This window comes from Myxocyprinus asiaticus, chromosome 43 (assembly GCF_019703515.2).
Source record: "Myxocyprinus asiaticus isolate MX2 ecotype Aquarium Trade chromosome 43, UBuf_Myxa_2, whole genome shotgun sequence".
NCBI classification, from domain to species: domain Eukaryota; kingdom Metazoa; phylum Chordata; class Actinopteri; order Cypriniformes; family Catostomidae; genus Myxocyprinus; species Myxocyprinus asiaticus.
In genome coordinates, this window is record NC_059386.1 from 18,790,615 (window position 1) to 18,813,011 (window position 22,397).

The 22,397-nt window shown below is 40.5% G+C and overlaps 1 protein-coding gene across 3 annotated transcripts in view; it reads left to right on the plus strand.

Moving 5' to 3' along the window:
* Positions 1–22,397, plus strand: part of LOC127433951 (microtubule-associated tumor suppressor candidate 2-like) — a 112,909-nt gene that overhangs the window by 49,302 nt on the left and 41,210 nt on the right. For 2 of the 3 annotated variants that reach the window (XM_051686339.1, XM_051686341.1), the window contains exons 2-4: positions 6,024–8,037; positions 9,715–9,982; positions 22,072–22,278. In XM_051686339.1, coding sequence (XP_051542299.1) covers positions 6,256–8,037; positions 9,715–9,982; positions 22,072–22,278 — 2,257 coding nt within the window. In that variant the 5' untranslated portion in view covers positions 6,024–6,255. Of the gene's footprint in view, positions 1–3,358; positions 3,390–6,023; positions 8,038–9,714; positions 9,983–22,071; positions 22,279–22,397 lie in introns of those variants that run through there. The other variant, XM_051686340.1, reaches the window with a different exon arrangement.

Consider the following 22,397-nt stretch of genomic DNA (forward strand, 5'->3'; position numbering starts at 1 on the left):
AATACGTCTAACCCATAAAGCTTGATTGTGTGTCCTGGGGTTTCAAATTATCTCCTTGATAATGTTGTGTCAGTAATGCTTATATTTATATATATTTGTGCAATCATGAGATTCAGTCTGTGCAGTATACCTTGATAGCAGTCTTAATATGCCAGTGAGTGTGTGGGTGGGTGATTGTACCAATTCATCAGTCTGCAGTATTGTGGGTGGAACTATGTGACAGTCTGGGCCTGCCTCGTCAATATGCTTGTTCTCGGATTGTTGCCCATTTAACTGGCTGTGATATGGATTGTCTGGGCTCGCTCCTATTCTCCATATACTCCTTCTCTGATTTCCTGCACAAACACTTGAACTTATATCTTTGATATCACTTGCACTTTATGAACACTATATGGTGACACTATGTTGCAACATTGCTGTAAACAGCCATCTTCTGCTTGGTATCTGATTATAAAAATTGGTATAAACAGTATAGCAGAATGCATTTGTACCATTACACAGTATATACCATTATACTGCCCAGCCCTACTTCAGCTTGATGCTTGAAGAGATTTAATGGTCACTGGAGAATCCATAAATTCTTGTCTGGCTTACTACTTCCTGTTAACTGATCCAGCATAAATTACTCAAATCAGTAAGAGCAAAAAATCATTAGAGTCAATGCAAAAATCTAGCCTTGTATAAATCAACTTCTCTCTTTTACTCCCTCTCTTCTTGCAAATCTTTTACATGTTGAGATTGATTACAGCCCACCTTTGTCACTGTTCACCCACCCACCCACTCTACCCATTCAGCACATGGAGAGATTCCCCCCCTCCACACACACACACACCCACCTACTGGGAAAATGTCAAACTGGCCTTGCTTTGGTTTTCTTTCCGGTTTGATTTGCATAACAGCACAGCATTGATTCTCTGTTTGCTTATCCAAATCATAATTATAGGCATGCAGCTATTGAGTCAATGTTTTATAGAGATCGAAAAACACATTTGATTATGGTTAATTTTCATCCTGTCTCTCCTAACGCCACACAATGACTGTGATGGTTTTTGTCCCATGTGAGCAATGTTGTTAATTACAAGACATTTCTCACCCTCATTTATTGTATCTTTCATTTTCTTCCCTGTTTTGTTAGGCAAACCTTCACAGAGAGATTCCAATGCATGGGGAAACATTCTTTTTTTCAGCAGCTCAGTTAGCCAGCACATCAGTCTTCATTTATTCAAATTAGTTTCCTCATTTGGTCATACAGAATTCTTACCATTGGAGATTTGAAAATGTAATTACTAGAAAGGAGGACGTAATGCCATCTGCCATTAAAAGAGTGAGCCAGAGACTTACTCTGAATTACAAAAGCTATTTTTGTCAATCACCCTAGACTCCCTATTCATTACACTAGCTTATCAAATTGTAGTTCTTTAAAGAGAAATGTATTAGGTATAGAAAATATTTCAATAAGTTATTTTTAGATACCACCCACAAACATAGTTGCATTTTACCTCTTAAGATAAATATTCATTATTAATACAAATTTGCTGCCAAAAAAGATGAAAAATGCTAGCAATCAGCTGTCAATCTGGACTATGAAATAGGCAGTGCTGAGTATATTACTTCTGATTTGTAATCTGGTACTGATTATAAATTACGTTGGTCGACGCACAGCCTGTCCAGTTCCCTGAGGCTATTGACGAGCCTGTCCAGTTCCCTGAGGCTGTCGACGAGCCTGTCCAGTTCCCTGAGGCTGTCGACGAGCCTGACCAGTTCCCTGAGGCCATCGACGAGCCTGACCAGTTCCCTGTGGCCGTTGACGAGCCTGTCTAGTTCCCTGTGGCCATTGACGAGCCTGTCCAGTTCCCTGTGGCCGTTGACGAGCCTGTCCAGTTCCCTGTGGCCGTTGACGAGCCTATCCAGTTCCCTGTGGCCTTTGACGAGCCTGTCCAGTTCCCTGTGGCCGTTGACGAGCCTTTCCTGTTCCCTGTGGCCATCGACGAGCCTGTCCTGTTCCCTGTGGCTGTTGAGGAGCCTGTCCAGTTCCCTGTGGCCGTTGACGAGCCTTTCCTGTTCCCTGTGGCCATCGACGAGCCTGTCCTGTTCCATGCGGTCATCGATCCTGTCCTGTTCCCTGAGGCCATTGACAAGCCTGTCCTGTTCCCTGTGGTCATCGAGCCTGTCCTGTTCCCTGTGGCCATTTACGAGCCTGTCCAGTTCCCTGTGGCCGTTGACGAGCCTGTCCAGTTCCCTGTTGCCATTGACGAGCCTTTCCTGTTCCCTGAGGCCATTGATGAGCCTGTCCTGTTCCCTGTGTTCATCGAGTCTGTCCAGTCCTGTGAGGCTGTCGACGAGCCTGTTCAGTTCCCTGTGGCTGTCGATAAGTCCGTCCAGTCCCCAGCAGCCGTCAACTAGTCTGTTGCTCAACCCAGTAACCAGCACCTTTCAGACACCAGCCTCCAGTCTGTTGCTCAGCCCAGTGGCCAGCACCCATCAGACACCAGTTACCAGTCTGTCCAGTTCCCAGCGGTCGCCATCCAGTCTGTCCAGTCCCAAGTGGCCACCACCCTGCCTGATCTCCTACTGTTCCCAGCGGCTGCCGTCCAGTCTGTCCAGTCCCAAGTGGCCATCGCCTGGCCTGATTTCCTACAATTCCCAGCATCTGGCGCTCAGTCTCCCTAGTTCCTGTTGGTTCCTTGTGCCCGCTTCCTCGTCTGTCTGGTCTGTTCCTAGCCCCTCACTGGATCTGTCCAGTCTCCCTAGCCATCTGCCCTGTCGGGCTTGGTTCTCTGGCCACCCACTGGATCTGTCCTGGCCCCCTGGCCATCTGCCCTGTCAGTCTGGGTTCTGTGGCCACCCACCGGATCTGTCCTGGCTCCCTGGCCCTTTCCTTATGCCTCCTCCCAGGCCCCCGGACCCTGTCCTTTACCTAGAGCCACTCTTATAGCTTTCCCCACCTTTGTCTAGTTCACTTTTGGTTCTGGTGTTGGGATCCGGACACTCATGCTCTATCATTGTCTTTCCCCAACCCTCCCTCCCCTGGCCGGTGCCTCAAGATGTAGGCTGTGGATGCATTGTGGGTGGGTGGGGGGGGTTTCTGTCACAGTCTGGCCATGATGGTTCCACCTTCCTCTCTCTGTGTGTGCCTGTGTTTCCCTCTCATTTCTCACAGGTGCTACTCAATCAGCATTGCCATAGCTGTCGGTTTGACCATAGAATTCTTCGGTCGGTTCTAGTAGTTTACTAGTAGTTGGTTTTGAGTTTACTTTTTCCTCCATTGGGATAGTTTTTGTTTGTATTTTTTCTCTTTGTTTAATAAAGCCTTTTAGTTCCATCTCTGCATTTGGGTCCTTCATCTCTGCAACACTACTGTGACATATGCTTAATGTCGAGCCCTGAAGGTAATTATCTGGTTAAAACTTCATTTTTGTTCTCATCTATCAGGAATATTCCTCCTTATGTAAAATTAAGAAACTGAAACATACTCTTTTATTTCTTCTTCTTCTTCTTCTTTAAAACTGTGCTAAATTTGAGAATGTTAAGTGTTCTTGAACTCTGGAAAGGCTCTATATAAATGTAACATTTAATATTATTATTAGCTTATTTTATTATTATAAATAATAATGGTGTCCTATTGTAAAAATAGGCTATAATCGTTGGTAGGCTATATTGATTTTAATTTCATTTCTTTCAATGTTTGAATTTGTATTTATTATTCACTGTAAAATGTGTGCTTCACATCTCACATTTTGCTTGACACCTGCCTCCAGAATAATGTTGTAATACATACACAGACAAACAAAAATTCTGTTTCATGCAGATATTAATATCAGAAATACCAGGAGAAATCACAACATATTCCACAGTTAATGTAGCCTACAAATTCAGTTTCATCTGGTAAGAAAAAAGAATAAAATAATATTTTTTAAATAATAATTGTATTATGATAAAAATAATAATAATGATGATTATTATTATTAGGCTATTATTATGAAAACACATTTTATTGATAGAAACTAAATGTGAGAGTAACATTTAAAAATGGCCATTTCATTTAGTTTTGACGTACTTCCGGTTTAAGCCCCACCAACACCCGGTTCTATCCGAATACAGAGACAGATTATAACTATGCTGGCAATGACTAAGACGATGACAAAGTGTAGAGAACCCAAGTGCAGTTTATTTACAAACGTGATAACCTATAACCCTAACTACAAACATGAAACATAAAAATGAACTTGACTATGACTTAAAACTTGACATAAACATAACCTGGCTTGACTTGGCCAGCACAAAATACATCCACATGCATTCAGTACTTGACAATGGACAATGGCAAACATGAGGGCTTAAATACAAGACATGGGAGAACAAGAACCAATAAACAAACAGAACTGATAACAAGATAATTAAACAATAAACCAATGAAAACATGACACATGAACATGGAGGAAAACATGAAATCACATGACAAGGGAACAGAAACTAAAGTTTTCAAAATAAAAGACATGAATCAACAAAATACACATGACACAGATACAGATAATTTTGTCATATGAACAGATGCAGATGCAAATACAGATAATGGCTTCGCTGCACACCCTTAGTAGAAATGACCACTGATAATATTTTTTTTTTCAACAACATTTGTAGCTTGAGTGAATTTATTTTTTTTCTGTTCTACTAAATGATTCAGTCAAATACATATTATATACATTTCTGTATGAATAAAATATCTAGATGTAATGCATGCCTTTATACATTGCTTTGTTTACAGAGTGTGATGTATGCCCTTAAGCTGCTTTATGTTAATTGAAAACTTAAATGATGCAAAAAAAAGCCAAACAACACAATTACAGTTTTTCTCAATCGCTTTGGCTCAATTCTCGAATGTAAATTATTTTTTTCAAAACATTAAGTTAAAAAATCAGAACAATTAGCTTTTTGTTCACACCAGATTAGAATTTCTTATTAATTTAAGCAAATTGCATGTGTTTTGGCACATGTGTGCAAAAGAGTATTTACAATTGTCTACAATTTACACAATAACTAAATGCACATGGCTTGCTGATCAGAACTGATGAGTTGATTCACAGTGAATTTGTCACTCTTCACAACTTCTAAACATTCTTTCATTGTGTGAGCCATCACATGCAAAATGATCCATTCAATTAACAAAATCTGTCAGACATACATGTATATTCCATAAATATCTATGACATTGTTGTTGTTGTTGTTTTATTTATTTTTTTAATTTTTTTTTATTTTATTTTTTTTTTGCATGGATGTCATTTTGTGGCAATTTTCTGTTCACTATATATGACTTTACATGTAAGAAATGTGTAAAAATGGACATGCAAATGTGAATTTTCTGTTTACATCTAACACATTGCTACAAAAATACATTTACTGTATACATACAAATGTGCATATCCTTTTTCTGTGTACTACAGTATTGTACAGTATTGGCAAGAGCATTCAGCTAGACAAAACTTGACATTCTTGTATAGTACAGTAAGCAGTCAGTGTCAACAAAAAAGTAGAACAAAAATGAAATTTGTGTATAACAAATATTTCCAGGGTTGACTGCCATGGTGAAAAAACATCTAAACATTTTGACCAGTACGGCTCACACGATGACAAAAAACTTTTCATTTTGGTGGTGTTGGCCAATTTACTGACACAATAAATTGAAGCATGAATTAAATGTTTTGGGTGAGTTACTACATTTTGCAGTCATGCAATAGAGTTGTGATGTCCCATAAAACAGTTGAGACAGTTGCTGTTTCAAAAATTAGCCAAAGCGATTGAGAAAAACTGTAAAAAGCTACTGGAATCTTGCTTCATTACATAGATAAAACAAGAATGATGCATTGCTTTAAATGTACAAACATCATGAAAATTAGCCCAAAATGATGAGGTTTTAAATCCTCATGTAAATAAATGCAAATCTTGTAAATGTTGTGGTGGAAATTAAGCAATCCAACTGGGATTAATTTGTCTTGAAACAATTTCATGTCCTACCTTCTGTGCAGGTTTGGCACCAGGTGAATAAACAAGGCATTTGAAGATCCTGAAAGCTGATATGATGTCATCAAGTGCACCTCCATGTTGAGAAGCAAAAAAACATGTCATGCAATGGAAACAATGTGAGATGAGTTTTTGAGTCCAATCTCGAGCTGAACTGAAAACTTTGAAGGCCTAGTTGAGACAAGGGATGACCAAGATCTTTGATGGATCCAGGATTACCGTGGAGCTTTTACTAACATGAATGTCCATGGAAAGATACGAACTGGTGAGGGCAACCAACAAGGAGAAATACAGAACAACGACAAGCAGCCATTGCTAGAAGCTGAGGGAGATGCCAATGCCAATCAAATCTCCCAAGAGGAAATTCATCCAGATGGCCAAGAGCATAGCAGCCTACTACCCCCACTTGTGTCTCACTCTGAAGCCCAGGAGAGGATAATTATCTGGGGAACACATGCTCGGAGTGAGGACCCTGAGCTGGAAGAGTTTGAACTGCTGGAGTGTCAAGAACTACAAACGTTTATTGTGGATAAAGAACAGGGAGATGAGTGGAGTGAGAGGAACAGGAAGGTAGCAAAGAACATCTCTGAAAAGAAGCCGAGATCTACAACCATAAGCTCTACCGCAGGATTCACTTGGAAAGACCACAATGAGAACCACAGTGTGGACAAAGATGCAAATGAGAACTCTCAGCCCCTTGACCTCAGGACCTCTATCTCTCGCTCTGGAGGAAATAGGACCTTGAGAGAGGCCAGGAGTGGTTCTGAAAGCAATGTCTTCTTTTCGTCTTCTCTTTCTGCAGTGACCAGCCTCAGTGGAAGTTTAGCCAGTGCCCTGGACAGTGCAGGCCGCAGACAGCCTCTCTCTTCCCAGTCCACCAAGTCTACCTCAGGCAAAGAAAGGAACCAGCAACCAGCCACTACTGAGTCCTTCATCCACTCAGAGAGAAACAAGGGGCTTCCTTGCAAGGATTTGGACCAAAACCACAACTCTACCACACTGCCTCAGGAACCACAATATGACAGAAGTAAGTTAATCACTCAAAGTGTGGAGGATACTTCAAATAGAGGAGTTAAAGAGCAAGAACTCACCATGGAAGCAGAACAGAACCAGGAGAAAAGGATGTCAACCGATTTGAAAAAAGGCATTTTGAGGGTGCTACCTTCTTGTAGGCAGCTAGTGCGCCCTCTTTCTACTGAAACAGCAAAAAGGCTAACCTCAGGATATCCAAGCACAGACACCCAGACAGAACAACGACCATCCCAATCCTTACATCAACAAGTTCTTCAGACTGCAGAAGTCAACAGTAATCACAAGTTTCCCAACCAGACCTTCTCTCAAGACGCCCAATGCTTGACGAGGCAAAGCTCAGCAGATCGTGCTGCAAGTCCTTGCAGCCTAGAGAGGAAGACTCACTTCAGTCGGCGGACCTACAGCAGTCCAACCAGACCATTGACACCTCCATCCCCCAAGACCACAAGGTCACCACAAAGACAGCCTCAGTCATCGCCAATCAAGACTTTACCTACTCGAGTACCTCACTTGGGTTATGGTGTATCACAAGGGTACAGCTTGGGCTTAAGAGCCCCAGTCAAAACTACTATCAACACAAGTATCAATAAACCTCCTCCTGAGCAGGCTCCAACAGAAAGGTCCTCTCCACCCAAGTGCCCATCAAAGCCCAAAAGCGTCCGCCCCAAAATCATAACGTACATTCGGAAAACCCCGCAGGTGAAGTCCCTTGATGGATCTTATGAAGTGTTGTCCTTACCTTCGAGACTCTCAGATTACAGCAACACTCAAGCCAAACCAGCAACAGGAGATCAAGGGGAAGCCCCTGTGCTGAGTGCCTCAAATTTGCTTTACGATAAATATCGTCAAGAGATGCAGAAAGTCCGGTTCTTCTCCCCTGGACTTATGGTGTCTGGGATTAAGCCACCCAGCAGCACCATGCCTCACAAAATAACAGGCAGGGTGGACAGCTTCTATGAGTCTCTCAACAAGCCCCCTTCTGCAGTGGTAAGGAATACTGTAGACATGAGCTGTGCCCCAAATGATGCACTATGCACTGTGGACTTACTCTACAGTATACACTATGCACTCAGCCATGTAGTGTATGAATTTTCAAAGTTTAGTAGGGCTGAACGATTAATCAAAATACAATCTAAATTGCGATATGACGTAGTGCGATTATTAAACCGCAAATGCTGCGATTTAATTAAATAAGCTCTTACTGTATGTATGCAGCTCTGTTCTCTGTAGTGTTACACATATTCAAAGCATGCATAAGGCAAATGAGCATGTTAAGTTTACAGCGCTCTAGATTAATTTATTGCACGGTTGTGTAATTCAAAACATGCTTGGCTGCTAAAAGTTACTATGCAAATAAAAAATAAGCTCATAACACTGGGTTTTTGTGGACATAAGAGTGGAAACAGAAATATCTTCCTTCAGTGTACCACCAAAATAAAAGCCCGCATAGCTATGCCACATGAAGAAAATATTCCATAAATATGGTACTGTTTTATAATAATAATAATAATAATAATAGTTGATGTTGTTAATAATATGCAAAAAATTTGTTCCATAATAATTTCTTAACTTAAAGTAATAGTTCACCCAAAAATTCTCTCATTATTTACTCACCCTTATGCCGTCCCGGATGTGTATGACTTTCTTTCTTCAGCAGAACACAAATGATTTTTAGAAGAATATCTCAGCTCTTTTGGTCCATACAGTGCAAGTGAATGGGTGTCAACATTATGAAGCTCCAAAAATTACGTACAGTAAGTCAGCATAAAAGTGATCCATATGACTCCAGTGGTTAAGTCAATGCCAGTCGATCGCACCAATTTGACCAGTGCCGGCTCTGTTTAAATATCAAATAATGTACATATTCACACAGCTTAGGGTGATGGTAAAGCTTTCAACTTAATTTGTAAGGAACTGTCTTCAAAGAAATTTCAGTAGTTACCACATTCACCATAAATTACCAGTAAATAAAAATAAAAAGTTCTCAGGCCAGCATTGCAGCCAAGTAACTCTGCCCCTTTCGCTATGTAGGGCAAGCCGCAAGCATTGAGTGCATGAAGTGTTCAACATTCCACACACTGTTTTTTTCTTTCTTTCTTTTTTTCAAGTATACATCATTCGGGTACTCGTAGAACACTTCTTCCGTTGCATTTTCATTCTGAACATACTACTTAGTGTACACTACAAAATAGCGTATAATTGGGCATAAGTATGCAATTTGGGATACAGATTTAGACACTAAGGAAGATGTTATTGTTTAACCAAAAACTTTTTATGTTTTTGGTAATTTACAACATGATTTTCATAAATCTGATTACATGAAAACTCTAGTGTTTCATATTTTAAAGGGATAGTTCACCCAATAATTAAAGTGAAGGGTGACAGAGGCTGTCATTCTGTCTAAAATCGCCTTTTATGTTTCATGGAAGAAAGTAATAAAGATTTGTAACAACATGAGTGTAAGTAAATGATGACAGAGTTTCCATTTTTGGGTGAACTATCCCTTTAAGTAAGATTAGTCTCTGAATGTTGATGGATTGGTGTCAATATTTTGTAAGCTTTTAAAATATAAAAACATTTTCTTAGTGAAAGATCACTTACCACTACTTTAAGATTTTCTTTTAATGCAGCTAAATGTTGTGGTAATTTGTTTGATCATTATAGACGGGCAGATCTCCAGTCGCCTTTGGGTCTCCAGGGTCTGGAACTGATGACCCTTCAGGACCCCCTATGGGAGCACAGGACACAGGGATTTTTTTTCACTCACCAAGGGGCCTTAGACCCCAGCTTGGCATTGGTGCTGTCAACAGGTCTCCTTCTGCAGCTGCCAAGAATAGGATGGTCCTAACAGGTCACCCAAAGTCACCATTGGCCCTCAGCCAACCAATGCAGGCTGTAAAGTCAATCACTCAAACACCTCAGGAACTTCAAGGTAAGATCACAAAAATCATGTAAAAATGCTTTTAATCAGTATTTTTGTCCTGTTTTCCAATAAAAGATATCTATACATTTCAATTGAATGAATTTAATGATTACATGCCATACTGGTGCAAGCTCAGATGGAGTTCATTGCAATGCAGTTTTGAATATATATATATATATATATATATATATATATATATATATATATATATATATATATATATATATAAATCTTCATCCTAAGTGACTCTGGAGTATTTTCGAGATGAACAGATTTAAACTGAGGGAAGCAAGAGAACGAAATACATAATTTTTTCTCATCCATGTCAGCTATGCATTTGTAATTGTTACAGATAAACTCTTCCCAGCCTCTAGTCAGTGTAAAATACACTTTTTCTCCTGGCATTCCGTTGAATATACATAAAATTCACATTCATCTTGTGCCATGAGGGAGATCTTTCTGAGCTTAAAATTCCCCACCGTTCCTCAAGTGCACTTCATTTCCAACAACTTTGCCTGCCAAGGTGAAGATATGAATTATTTCATCTTAAATCCACTACCAGCATTGCTGTCATACCCCGTGTTCTTTCCAGAGGGCAACTGTCTATTTCCAAACACTGTTATCTCATTTCAAACCCATGGCACTCTTGATTAATGCATATGGATGTTGATTTCTTGCTGTTTGTCCCTGTTTATAATGCTTTGAAGTGCAAAGCAATTAGCACATAAGTCATGCCAATATCTGTGCATAACTATGTGTGGTTCTCCATCCACACTGGCTTGTGAATGGAGAGCGAGATCAGGAGATGAAAACTGTAAGAATCATCACCTGGCAATGATTGTCTTTAACAGATGTTTGTCATTGTAGTGAGAGTGGAGACGGGTTTTAAGAGTGAACCGTATGCCAGTGAGGGGAGAGCTACCCATGCAGACACACACCGAAAGTGCATGTGCTGAGTTTGCGCTGAAAAGCAAATTGTTTGAGTTGTTGTTAAAATAAATTACCTGTTTGAGTTTAAATTTTGTCATCTCCTGCTTCCCCACTGCACCCCATCCTAAGAACTTTGTTATACTATGCCTGGTCACATCTACTATCTGAAGTTCAAACATGATTTGTGGAGATTTTGCTGCTAGGTAAAGAGGCAGCTTAGTCTGTAGGTTTGTGGTAGGGAGTTTTACTTTGGTAAAACGACCCCTTCAGTGGGATAAATTAGTTCAACTGGAAAGTTTTGCCCTGTTAGTATCACACACCTCTGGTATGCACTTTCTACGTGCAAAAATGTTTGATTGCTAGGGCGTAGATTTGGCTTGAACATTGTTTGGGGGGGGGGTGAAGCATTAAACATGGTATAAATAATGGGGGGGTTGTACTTGCTTGTTTTGATTTTTAAAGTAGTCCCGTAATCATTTTTTATTTCATTTTTAAATAACTTAACGTTGCACGGTTGTGAGTGCTATGAGAGAAGCTCGTTCACAGTGGCTGGAATGTTCAATCAAGAACTTGTGTTCTTTAGGTTGAATAAATTATGACAGAATTTTCATTTTTGGGTGAATTATTTCTTTAAGTTCGTAAATCATATAGACAGTTTGTTTCATGTTTTGGTGGTGTTGTTTTTGATAATGCATTAATAATTAATGAATAAGAAGCTTCATTTAAAAACAGATAATTTGTGCAGTTTTGGCCTAGCGTTTAGCACATATGCTCCTACTTGTTGTGGGGTTCACATGTGCAATGAGAGTTTGAATCGAGCCTGTGATTTTTTTATCAAAAATCCCCCCTCTCTTTTCTCCATTGTTTCCTGTCATCTTTGTACCAATAAAAATGATCAAAGACCAAAAATAAAAAAGGTATTTAGTGACTATGTTACATTAAGAGTGTGATTCTGGTAATGGAATTATTCCTGGCCAATATACAATATAGACAGCATTAAAAATCCTTGGTAAAGTTTCACTGTTATTTCGTAGTGCATAAATATAGTAATCCAAGTGCATATTAATATAATAATCTGAAATTAGTTTAGTCGTGTTTTTATTCACACTTAAACAATGATAAAACAATTTTGTCTCTAGCCTTTGGTTTGGGGGAATTGAGTTAAGAGGGGCAGTTTGGATTATTGTTCTGCCTATGGATAAAACCCTCATGGAAATATACTTATAGCACAGAATCTCTAACAGCTAATTAGGCTTTGTAAATCATTAGATTGCATTCACTAAAATCAGAGCTTAACGTCCACAGAGAGTGGGAGAATACCTTGCTTTTGTATTCAACCCAGTGTAAAAACAGAATTCAATGTATTTTTGGCTTCATTAATTTTTAATCAACAAGAGTAACAATTTAATAGTATTTCCTTCTTCATTTATGCAGATAAGTATTTATCATTGCACCAGCGAGGCCTTGGTAAAAGAGCTCTAGTAATGTATTCACACATTTTAACATTATAAATTCTTGAGCTTCAGTCCATAATTAAAAATTTGCATACAAACACACACAGAGAAATACATTCCTCTTTTCCTCATTTACTTGTTCCCAAAACACTTTGGGAAAATCACTCCCGTCTGGCTTTAAAGTAATTGTTCACCTAAAATTAACATTCTTCTGTCATTGACTCACTCTCATTGACTTTCATTGAATGGAAAAAGATGCATGAAAGTGAATGGTGACTTAGACTAAACATTCTGCATAGGATCACCTTTTGTGTTCCACAAAAGATAGCCCCTTTAAGCTTTAAAAAAAAAAAAAAAAAAATTGGATTTTTTTTCTTTTCTTTTTTATAAAAGCTGTAATGGATGAATCAAAGCTGAGGCCGGAACTGAATGTTTATTAGGCATCTCAACACTTGTCAGTTGAAGAAGGAGGAACACAGAATAAGAAAATGGATAGTTGGATAAAAATTCAGTGAGGGGGAGCAATAACACATTTATCTTTAATGATCACGACCCTGACACGGAGGAGAAGCTGCCTGCAATTTCATTAACGACCTTGATGGCCTGGGGTTAGGTAGGGGGGATTCTGGGTGGAGCAATAGAGCCAGTGAAAGTTTGATTAGTGATGAATGGATGAGGGGGTGCTTTGTTATCTGCATTTGCTTGTGTGTGTTTTGGTTCAGTTGAAAAGACTGCGTCTCTCTGGCATTCTGCTGACAGTGCAGTCTAATAAATGTCTGAAAATGCGAGAGAGAAAATGAGAAAGTGTAGACTGTCATTTAGTATGCGCTATGCTTTGCTCTAATGACAGTGTAAATGGAAGAGGGAGCAGAGGTGCTTTATCTCCAAGAGCAGTAGGGGATCCTTCTCTCCACCTGCCCCAAATTATGGCCTCAAGCTGGGAGAGTCTGTCAGTTCAAAGCGAGCCTGAAAGCGGGTCCCTGAATTCATCCCATGTAGCTCTTTGCATGTGCATATTTATGTGTATTTTTAAGCAGCTCTCACATGTTTTGCTTAGCTGCATGGCTCTTGTCCTCTTCCTGTGCTCCCAAAAATGTTGAGGTGCATCTTAAAATTTTAATGGCCATTATTGTGCCAGAGCCTGTATTGAAGTCCCTATGGTGTCAGCATCTGCATACATTCAGCTCTGCTCCTGGAGGGCCACAATCCTTCACCATTTAGTTCCAGCCCTTCTCAAACACACTATTTTATTTTTTATATTAACATTTTATTAATTCAAAAACAGGATTGAAGAAACAGAACATACACACACAGAATCAAATTATATCAAATTATTTGCCCCCCCCCCCCCCCCCCCCCCCCCGAACACACACACACACACACACACACACACTACAAACATCTAGTGGTCCAATACCAAATGAAAGTATACACACATACAAATACAAATACAAAAACAAAACAAAAATATTTAAAACAGACAAAAGGAAACACTTAAGAATATAAGTGTTTTATATATATATATAAAATCATACATTTAAAACTACAAATCTCCCTCCACTGCCCCTCCCCGAGAGCCTTCTAAAAAGGCTAAATAGCTGCCCCATTTTTTATTAAATAAATCTACGTTGCCTAGCCTTCTATATGACATTGCTTCAAATGCCACTACCATGCCCATCTCGGTGTGCCACTCTTGAAACCAGGGCGCTCCAGCCGACTTCCATCCCCTAAATATGACCTGTCTGCTGATCATAACACTGGCTAGGACCCAATTTTTTATGTATTTATCTCCTATATTAATGACCGCTCCATCACCTGAAATACAGAGTCTGGGGCAAAATGTAATTTGAGTGCCCAATATGTCACACATAAAACTCTGAACCCTCAAACAAAATTCTTGGGACTTTAAGACACCACCAAAAAATATCAGTTGTGTCCCCATCTTCTGATTGGCATCGCCAACAGGTGGGCATGTCTTTAAGACCAAGCCTATACAATCTAGAGGGGGTCCAATAGAATCAATGTAAAATCTTAAATTGCATAAGGTGCATCCTTGCATCTCTAGGTGTAGATTTGACATTTTTTAGAATCCTAGCCCACACTCCCTCCTCCAATACCAAGTTTAAATCTTTCACCCGTAATCTCTTGAGAGAAGTTGAAGGGGCGCTGTATCAGTGTATTACTCCCTACTAATTATCTGTCCCCCAGACTCTGAATTAGTAGGGAGTAATACACTGATGCCTCATGACCTTTTCCAAAAGCAATAATCACCACTCCTAAAGTATCTGCCGCTTTAGGGGGTTGTATGCTACTCCCAAAAATAGTACAGTGTAGGTGGTGCAGCTGTAAATACCTAAAGAATTGAGACCTGGGAATCCCAAAATGTTAAACCATATTTTCAAAGGACCTCAACACTCCACTCTCATATAGGTCACCGAGTGTATTAACCTCCCTCACAATCCACTCTGTCCAGCAGAAAGGGGACTTGTTAATACATAATTTGGGGTTCAGCCATATGCTCTAAGCAACATTTAAATAAATGTCCGAATTAAACACTCTGGACACTTTTGTCCATACCGAGTGCAAATGCGAGATAACGGGGTGTAACTTAACCTCTCCAGTTAATTTGATAGAAAGGCTTTGCAGTGGTGAAATAGGAGCAAGAACTTCCTGTTCAATACAAAACCAGGGAGGGGCTCTCTCAGGTGGAAGCGACCAATGAGCCAAATGTCTGAGACCGAATGCGTAATAATAAAACAAAATCTTGGGTAGGCCTAGCCCACCTTTGTCAATCGGCCTATGTAACTTACTGGAATGTAATCTGCTACGCTTACCATTCCAAATGAAGGATTTCGCTATGCTATCAAATTGCTTGAAATAAGAGAGGGGGACATCTATAGGGAGAGATTGTAGCAGGTAGTTGAATTTTGAAATACAATTTATTTTAATAACATTAACCTTCCCAGTCATGGATAAATGCAATGAAGCCTGGGTCAGAGGAGCCCGGCCGCCTGAGAGCGGAGGAACGGCCGCTGACCGCGAGGGGAGGAGGGGCTCCTAGCCGACTGCCTGGAGTGGGCAGGGCTGCAGCCAGGGGCGGAGGAGACCCCTACCGGCCGCTAAAACTTGGCAGGGTCAAGAGAGGACCGCCGACAGCGAGCGGGGAGGGGCTCCTGGCCGACCGCCTGGAGCGGGAGAACCGCTGCCAGGGGCGGGGGAGACCCCTACTGTCCACCTAAAATGCGGCGGGGCATTCTGTCCGCCAGGGGCTGGAGGACTGCCTCCGATCTGCCCGGGGAGGTGCGGCTGTCATCCATTAGAGGATGGAGGAGTGGCCAAGGACCAGGCTATGGCATATCGGAGAACCGGCGAGTACGTTTTTTTTTCTCTCTCTCACCTCTCTCTCTCCCACTGTCGCTCCGTGTTGGCCTTTCCCTCTTGTTTTTTTGTTGTTGTTGTTTTTTCCCTCCCCTTGTCACCCTCCCAGGTCCGAAGAGGTGAGGATGACCTGCCGGCAGGCGGGGCCGGAAGTTAACCATTAAATATTATTTATATTGTTACGCCGGTTCTCGCCTCCTCCTTTCCCTTTTACTTTGTTACAAGAGTGTATCAAATCTCACCAGTTTATCATAAAAAGTATTAAAACTAGCAAAGTGCACAGAGCTCGCCATTCACACATCCGATCCTCGCATGGCATCATGTGACCCCCTCTCATACACACTCTTAAATATAAAGGTTCTAACTTGGCATATATGATTCCATGATGGATTTTTGACATCCATGGAACCTTTATCTTCCATTACACAAATAGGGTTCTTTGTCATGGAAAGAGTTCTTTAGACTATAAAAAGATTCTTCAAAAATGGTTCCTTAATGGTTCTTTTACTCAGAAGTTCTTTGGGGAACTGAAAATGGTTCTTCTATAGCATTGCTGTGAAAACCCTTTTTTGGAACTGTAATTTTAATAATTAATCAATCATGCTGTGAGGCAGCAAAACTGCCTTAGGTTTTGCACCCAGCCTAAGAGTAATTAGATGGGGAGACAATAAACAATAGACCTGATACTCATTTTAATCCTCATTAATAGCATGTTAACAGTTTTTGTCACCTATACTGTTGTAAAAAGAAGCACAGAGGGGTTAGCAAAATACATTACCACACTCAGTTGAGTGTGGTTGAGTGTAGTAATCAATTTATCATTGATTGTGATAATACATGGTGAACTGCTGTTGAAGAAGCTTATGGACCACAGCTCAGCTCAATATGAGTCTCTTTAACAATTTTCTTCTTGGACTTATTAAAACAGAAGGGGCTCTAGGTGCCTCTTGTAATTTCATTCTGCTGCCTGGAGACTGTCAGCATCAGGCGCTGTCCGTTCAGCACCAAAAATTTTCACTGAGCCGATCAAAACAGTGTATTGGTAAAACAGAGTATTCTACCTCAAATACTTACAGTGGCCCCTAAAAGTATTTAAACTGAATGACAATGCATTAAATAACAAAATTTCAAACTAAATGCCATTTATATTAAAGCAAACTAGCACAAGCACACTTAAATACACACACATAAAAATAAGTCTTTTAAATTCTAAAACAAAAGATATGTATATGGAACTTTCTGGAAGTCAAACTAAATTTTAAAATTAGAAATGTTATATAGTTATGTAATGTGATAAACTATGATATTCATACATTTTTAGTTTGCCTTAAGTGACCAAATATATTTTGGGGCCACTATAAATAGATAAAATATACCCAAGGCAGCAAGCATTTGAAAGAAATACAACATGGATGGATGGATGGATAGAAATATGCATTTGCCTGATTAATATTTAATCATGTAATCCATAAAAAAGGTAATATTAATCTGGTTATGACTATTTAAAAAATGTATTTAATCTAATTACAAGTACTTGATTTTTGTAGCCTGATTACATACCCCCAGCATGATAGATAGATAGATAGATAGACAGACAGACAGATAGCTCCACCGGGGACCTCCATCCCTATGGTTCCGTCTTGGTCCTCAGTCCCACCGGCTCCGCCTCAGTCTTCTGAACCCCCAGCTCCGCCTTGGTCCTCCGAGCCTCCGGCGCTGCCTTGGTCCTCCGAGCCTCCGTCTCCACCCTGGTCCTTTGAGCCTTCGGCTACACTCGGGTCTCCAAGTTTTCCAGTTCCGCCCTTCGAGCCTCTCATGGCTCCGCCTTCCATGGCTCCACCCCTCGAGCCTCTCACGGCTCTGCCTTCTATGACTCCGCCCCTCAAGCCTCTCACAGCTCCGGCGTCCATGGCTCCGCCCCTTGAGCCTCCCATGGCTCTGCCTTCCATGGCTCCACCCCTCGAGCCTCTCACAGCTCTGCCTGCCTTCATCGGGCCTCCCTCGGCTCCGCCTGCCTAAGTCTCAAATCCCCGATCCTCCTGTGGCTCCGACTGCTCCACCTCCAGTTCCTCCTCCTGAGTCCCAAATCCTCCATCCTCCTGTGGCTCCACCCGACCCCATTCCGGTTCCTTGAAAGTTTACAATGGCATACTTTTCTGAGGGAATGGACACAAGACTATCATCCACTGTTCTTTTTAGAGCGTAACTTCCACAAATTGATGAAGATGTAGCACCTAACAGATGCACTCATTCTGTACTCTATGAGCTTTTGACTAACATCACCTTTTGGCCACCACAGAAAGCAGAGAAAGTCTGTGAATGTGACTTTGACTTGATGGATCATGCCTTTATGTCAGCCATGAGGCCAAATGGTTCCTTACGGAAACAGAGCAAGACACCTATAAGTGTGTGTGACGAGGAGGAGGGTGTGGCTGGGCTGTGAGGGTACACGCCTAATGCTGAGTAACCCAATCAGCGGAAAAGAGATAAGAGGAGGAGCCGGGGATGCCAGAGAGAGAGACACACGCACAAACGGAGATGTGTGTGTGTGTGTGTGTGTCATCGACGTCTGTTGTTAAGTTCCAGTTCAGTGTTTTATGTTATAAATAAAGTCTTGTTGATTGTTGATCCGGTTGCCATCTCCTCTTTCCCGAACCCCGTTACACTGGTGCCGAAACCTGGGACTGGAGGAAGACGTGCCGTCAGAGAGCCCTCGTATATACCACACTTTGCCGTTTTCTTTTCTATGCTCTGCCTGAGGCACGACTTCAGCATGTCCCTTTTCTATGACATTGTCTAGGATGGTACTGTACTCATGTTTAAACATTGTGCCCCTTTCAAACTTCCTGAGCAGACAAGACATGCGCTAAAGAGCTATTTGCCAATTGTCTGGCATTTTAACATTGATATTCCTAAATGATAGCGGTAGTATGTCCATCCTTGATTTCGGAATTTTCCATCATGCTCAAGAATCTTTTGTCCTCCTGTGACATCTCTGACTTTTCTATGTGTGCTTTTTCTGGAAAGTCATGATTGTATTGTTGCACTAGCTTGTCTGTCAAGCTGGATACTGAAATGCAGTTTGTGTAGATGACTGCATCTTTTTCTGCAGGGGAATTAACAAGGTCATAAACAACTCAACCTAGGACAGTTTTCACAGCATATGGGCCATTTCCTTGGCTGTTGGTAACTCTCCATGGTTCAAGTAGTTTGGGAGCATTTATTCCTATGGTAGCAAAGTTACTTCTCTTGAAAATTGTGATAGTTTTGGGCTTGGATTTTAAGACTTTTGTTGGTTTACTGTACTGTTCATTACAACTTCATGCAAATCACCAAACAACGGATCTATGGCCATATTTGCATGTCTTTCAATAAAGTCAACTAACTGCTGAAACGGAGGTCTTCTTCCTTTGTGCTCATAGTACTCATAAGCAGTTGTCCTCCATCTTTCCTGTAGCTTATATGGAAGCTTGGATACCACACACTTCAGATTCATAGCATGGTTCATGTCTGACAATGCATCAATGCCTACCATGGTGTTACAACAGCCTCGCAAGAACAATGAAAATGAGTGTAGTGTGCTGCCATCCTCTTACTTGATGGGGCTCCAGTTTAAAATCCTTTAAAATCCACACTTTTCACGATTAGTTTGATTATCTTTCTCTGCAAGCACTCCACACTGAGCATCTTCATCAGCCATCATTAACATTCAACAACAGTCACTATTACTCCTTTATTCCTTTTATTTGGCAATGCCGGTAACTCCTTCAAAGTTTTTCAGCTAATGTTATGGTGTTCTATTGTCTTCTCTTTACCATTCTATCAGCCAAGCATGCAAATTATGACAAGGGGGTGGCCTACTTACAGTGTTGTCAATTCTGTTGATTCTTTGAGTTGACTGAAGTCGATGAATGTGATGATATGAGATTGTGTGCTGTTTGTATCCGTAACTTGAGAGTTTGTCAGAGAAAGCCGTTAAATGATAAATATAGATAAAATAAGGAACAAATGATATACCATAGTATTCCACGTGAAATAAATGAAAATGCTTGGTTGAGGTTATTGAGGCCAAAGGAGGATCAGCCAGTTATTAAATCCTATGGTTTACTTACTTTTTCCACAGCACTGTGAATGTTTAATAGGATGTGTTCAATAAAGACATGAAATATTAAAATTGTTTGTGTGTTGTTAGCTTAAACACATTGTGCTTTGTCTGTACTTGTTACTTTGATGAAGATAAGATCACATTTTATGACCAATTAATGCAGAAAACCAGCTAATTACAAAGGGTTCACATACTTTTTCTTGCCACTGAAGATAGATAGATAGACGGATGGATGGATGGATTGATGGATAGATATATTACAACTATAATCTTTTATTTCTTTATTGAACACATCCCATTGAACATTAACAGTGATGTGGAAAAATTCAGTGAATCAAACATTTTGAATTTGCAATTCACAAAAAGCATCTGCTGACATGGACTATGCCTCGCAAAAAAGAGATTTCAGAAGACCTACGATCAAGAATTATTGCATTGCATAATGCTGAAAAGGGTTACAATGTTATCTCAAAGAGCTTAGATATTCATCTGTCCACAGTAAGACAAATTGTCTATAAATGGAGATGATTTATTACTGTGGATACTCTCCATAGAAGTGGCCGTTCAGCCAAGATGACACAAAGGGCACATTGCAAAATGCTCAATGAGGTAAAAAAAAGAACCATAGAGTGACAGCTAAAGACTTGAAAGAATCATTGGAACTGATTAACATCTATGTTCATGAGTCTACTGTACTGAAAATATTAAACAGGCATGGTGTCCATGACAGGACACCACGGAGGAACCCGTTACTTTCCAAAAAAATGAAATTTCCTGAAATTTGCTGAAGACCATCTTGACACTCCACAAAGCTACTGGGAAAATGTTTTGTGCACTGATGAAACTAATGTTGAATTTTTTGGGAAGAACATGCAGCACCACATATGGCATAAAAAGATCATCCCAACTGTGAAGTACGATGGAGGGAGCATCATGATTTGGGGCTGCTTTGCTGCCTCGAGAACTGGAATGCTTGCCATCATCAAGGGAAAAATTAATTCCCAATTTTATCAAGATATCCTACAGGATAATGTCAGGGTGGCTGTGCACCAATTGAAGCTCAGTAGAAGTTGAGTGATGCAGCAGGACAATGACCCTAAACATTGAAGTAAATCCAGTACAGAATAGCTTCAAAAAAGGAAATTCACCTTTTGGAGTGGCCCAATCAGAGCCCAAACCTTAACCCAATAGAGATGCTGTGGAATGACCTCAAGAGAGCCGTTCACACCAGACATCCTAAGAATATGGCTGAACTGAAACAATTCTGTAAGAAAGAATGGTCCAAAACTCCTTCTGAATGTTCTGCAGGTGTAATCCACAGCTACCGGAAAAGCTTGGTTGAGTTTATTGAGGCCAAAGGAGGATCGGCCAGTTATTAAATCCTAGGGTTTACTTACTTTTTCCAAAGCACTGTGAATGTTTAATAGGATGTGTTCAATAAAGACATGAAAGATTATAATTGTTTGTTTGTTGTTAGCTTAAGCACGTTGTGCTATGTCTATACTTTTGACTTTGATGAAGATGAGATCATATTTTATGACCAATTAATGCAGAAAACCAGCTAATTACAAAGGGTTCACATACTTTTTCTTGCCACTGTAGATGGATGGATGGATGGATGGATAAATAGATATTATGTTTAAGGCAGTGTCATTGCATCCTGAGTGGAGGATGAGGGGAGAAATATGGCTCTTCTCCATGTGAATATTACAGTGATATACAGTATGTGTTGATGAACAGCATATCATGCTCTTTATGATCCTTTCAGGAGATTTTTTTAAAGCAATCTTTACCTCTCACAGGAGAGAAGCTGTAAAACAGTCTCTCTTTAGGTCTTTCTCCATCCTACTGTAAATATCTTTTAGGCCAGACTGCTTGCTTGAAACAGTTCATTTCAGGGCACGACACTTTCTTTGTTCCTCATATTTTCTAAATTAACTTCCTGCATCTTTTCCTCAAATGTAACAGTCATGATCCTGTACCCTGCAGAAAATTTCTCCATGCCTCATTTTGTCACAGCAGTGTAACAAGAATATGCTATGCATAGTTGACCCCCATTGTGACACCAAAACTAGGCTGAAAAAGCATTTAAAAAAGCATAATTTTATTTTATTTTATTGATAACAATCTTTTTGTTTTGTTTTTTTTTTCAAATAGTGATCGCACGTCTGAGAAAGCTTTCAGTATTTTCAGTTAGTTTTAGTACTAATTATGCTCTTCGTCACTTTCAGATCAAAAAAAGCCAGTGGCTGCTGGGTTAGCTGCTAAATCGCTCTTGCCGAAACCAGCTCAGTCTGGTCTACGCCCTCCTGGTTACTCGCGACTCCCACCAGCTCGTCTAGCTGCCTTTGGGTTTGTCAGAAGCTCCAGTGTCTCCTCCGTGTCCAGTAACCACTCCACCGACAGCACACGGAGTGACCCCTGCCGACCTGCCAACCGTAAGTTACTGAAACGCAAGCACACATACAGTATATTCAGTCACAGATGCGCATATATAGACTATTCATATACTCTAAATAGGGCTCATTCAAACAGATATTTAGAGCCAAAGCTACTG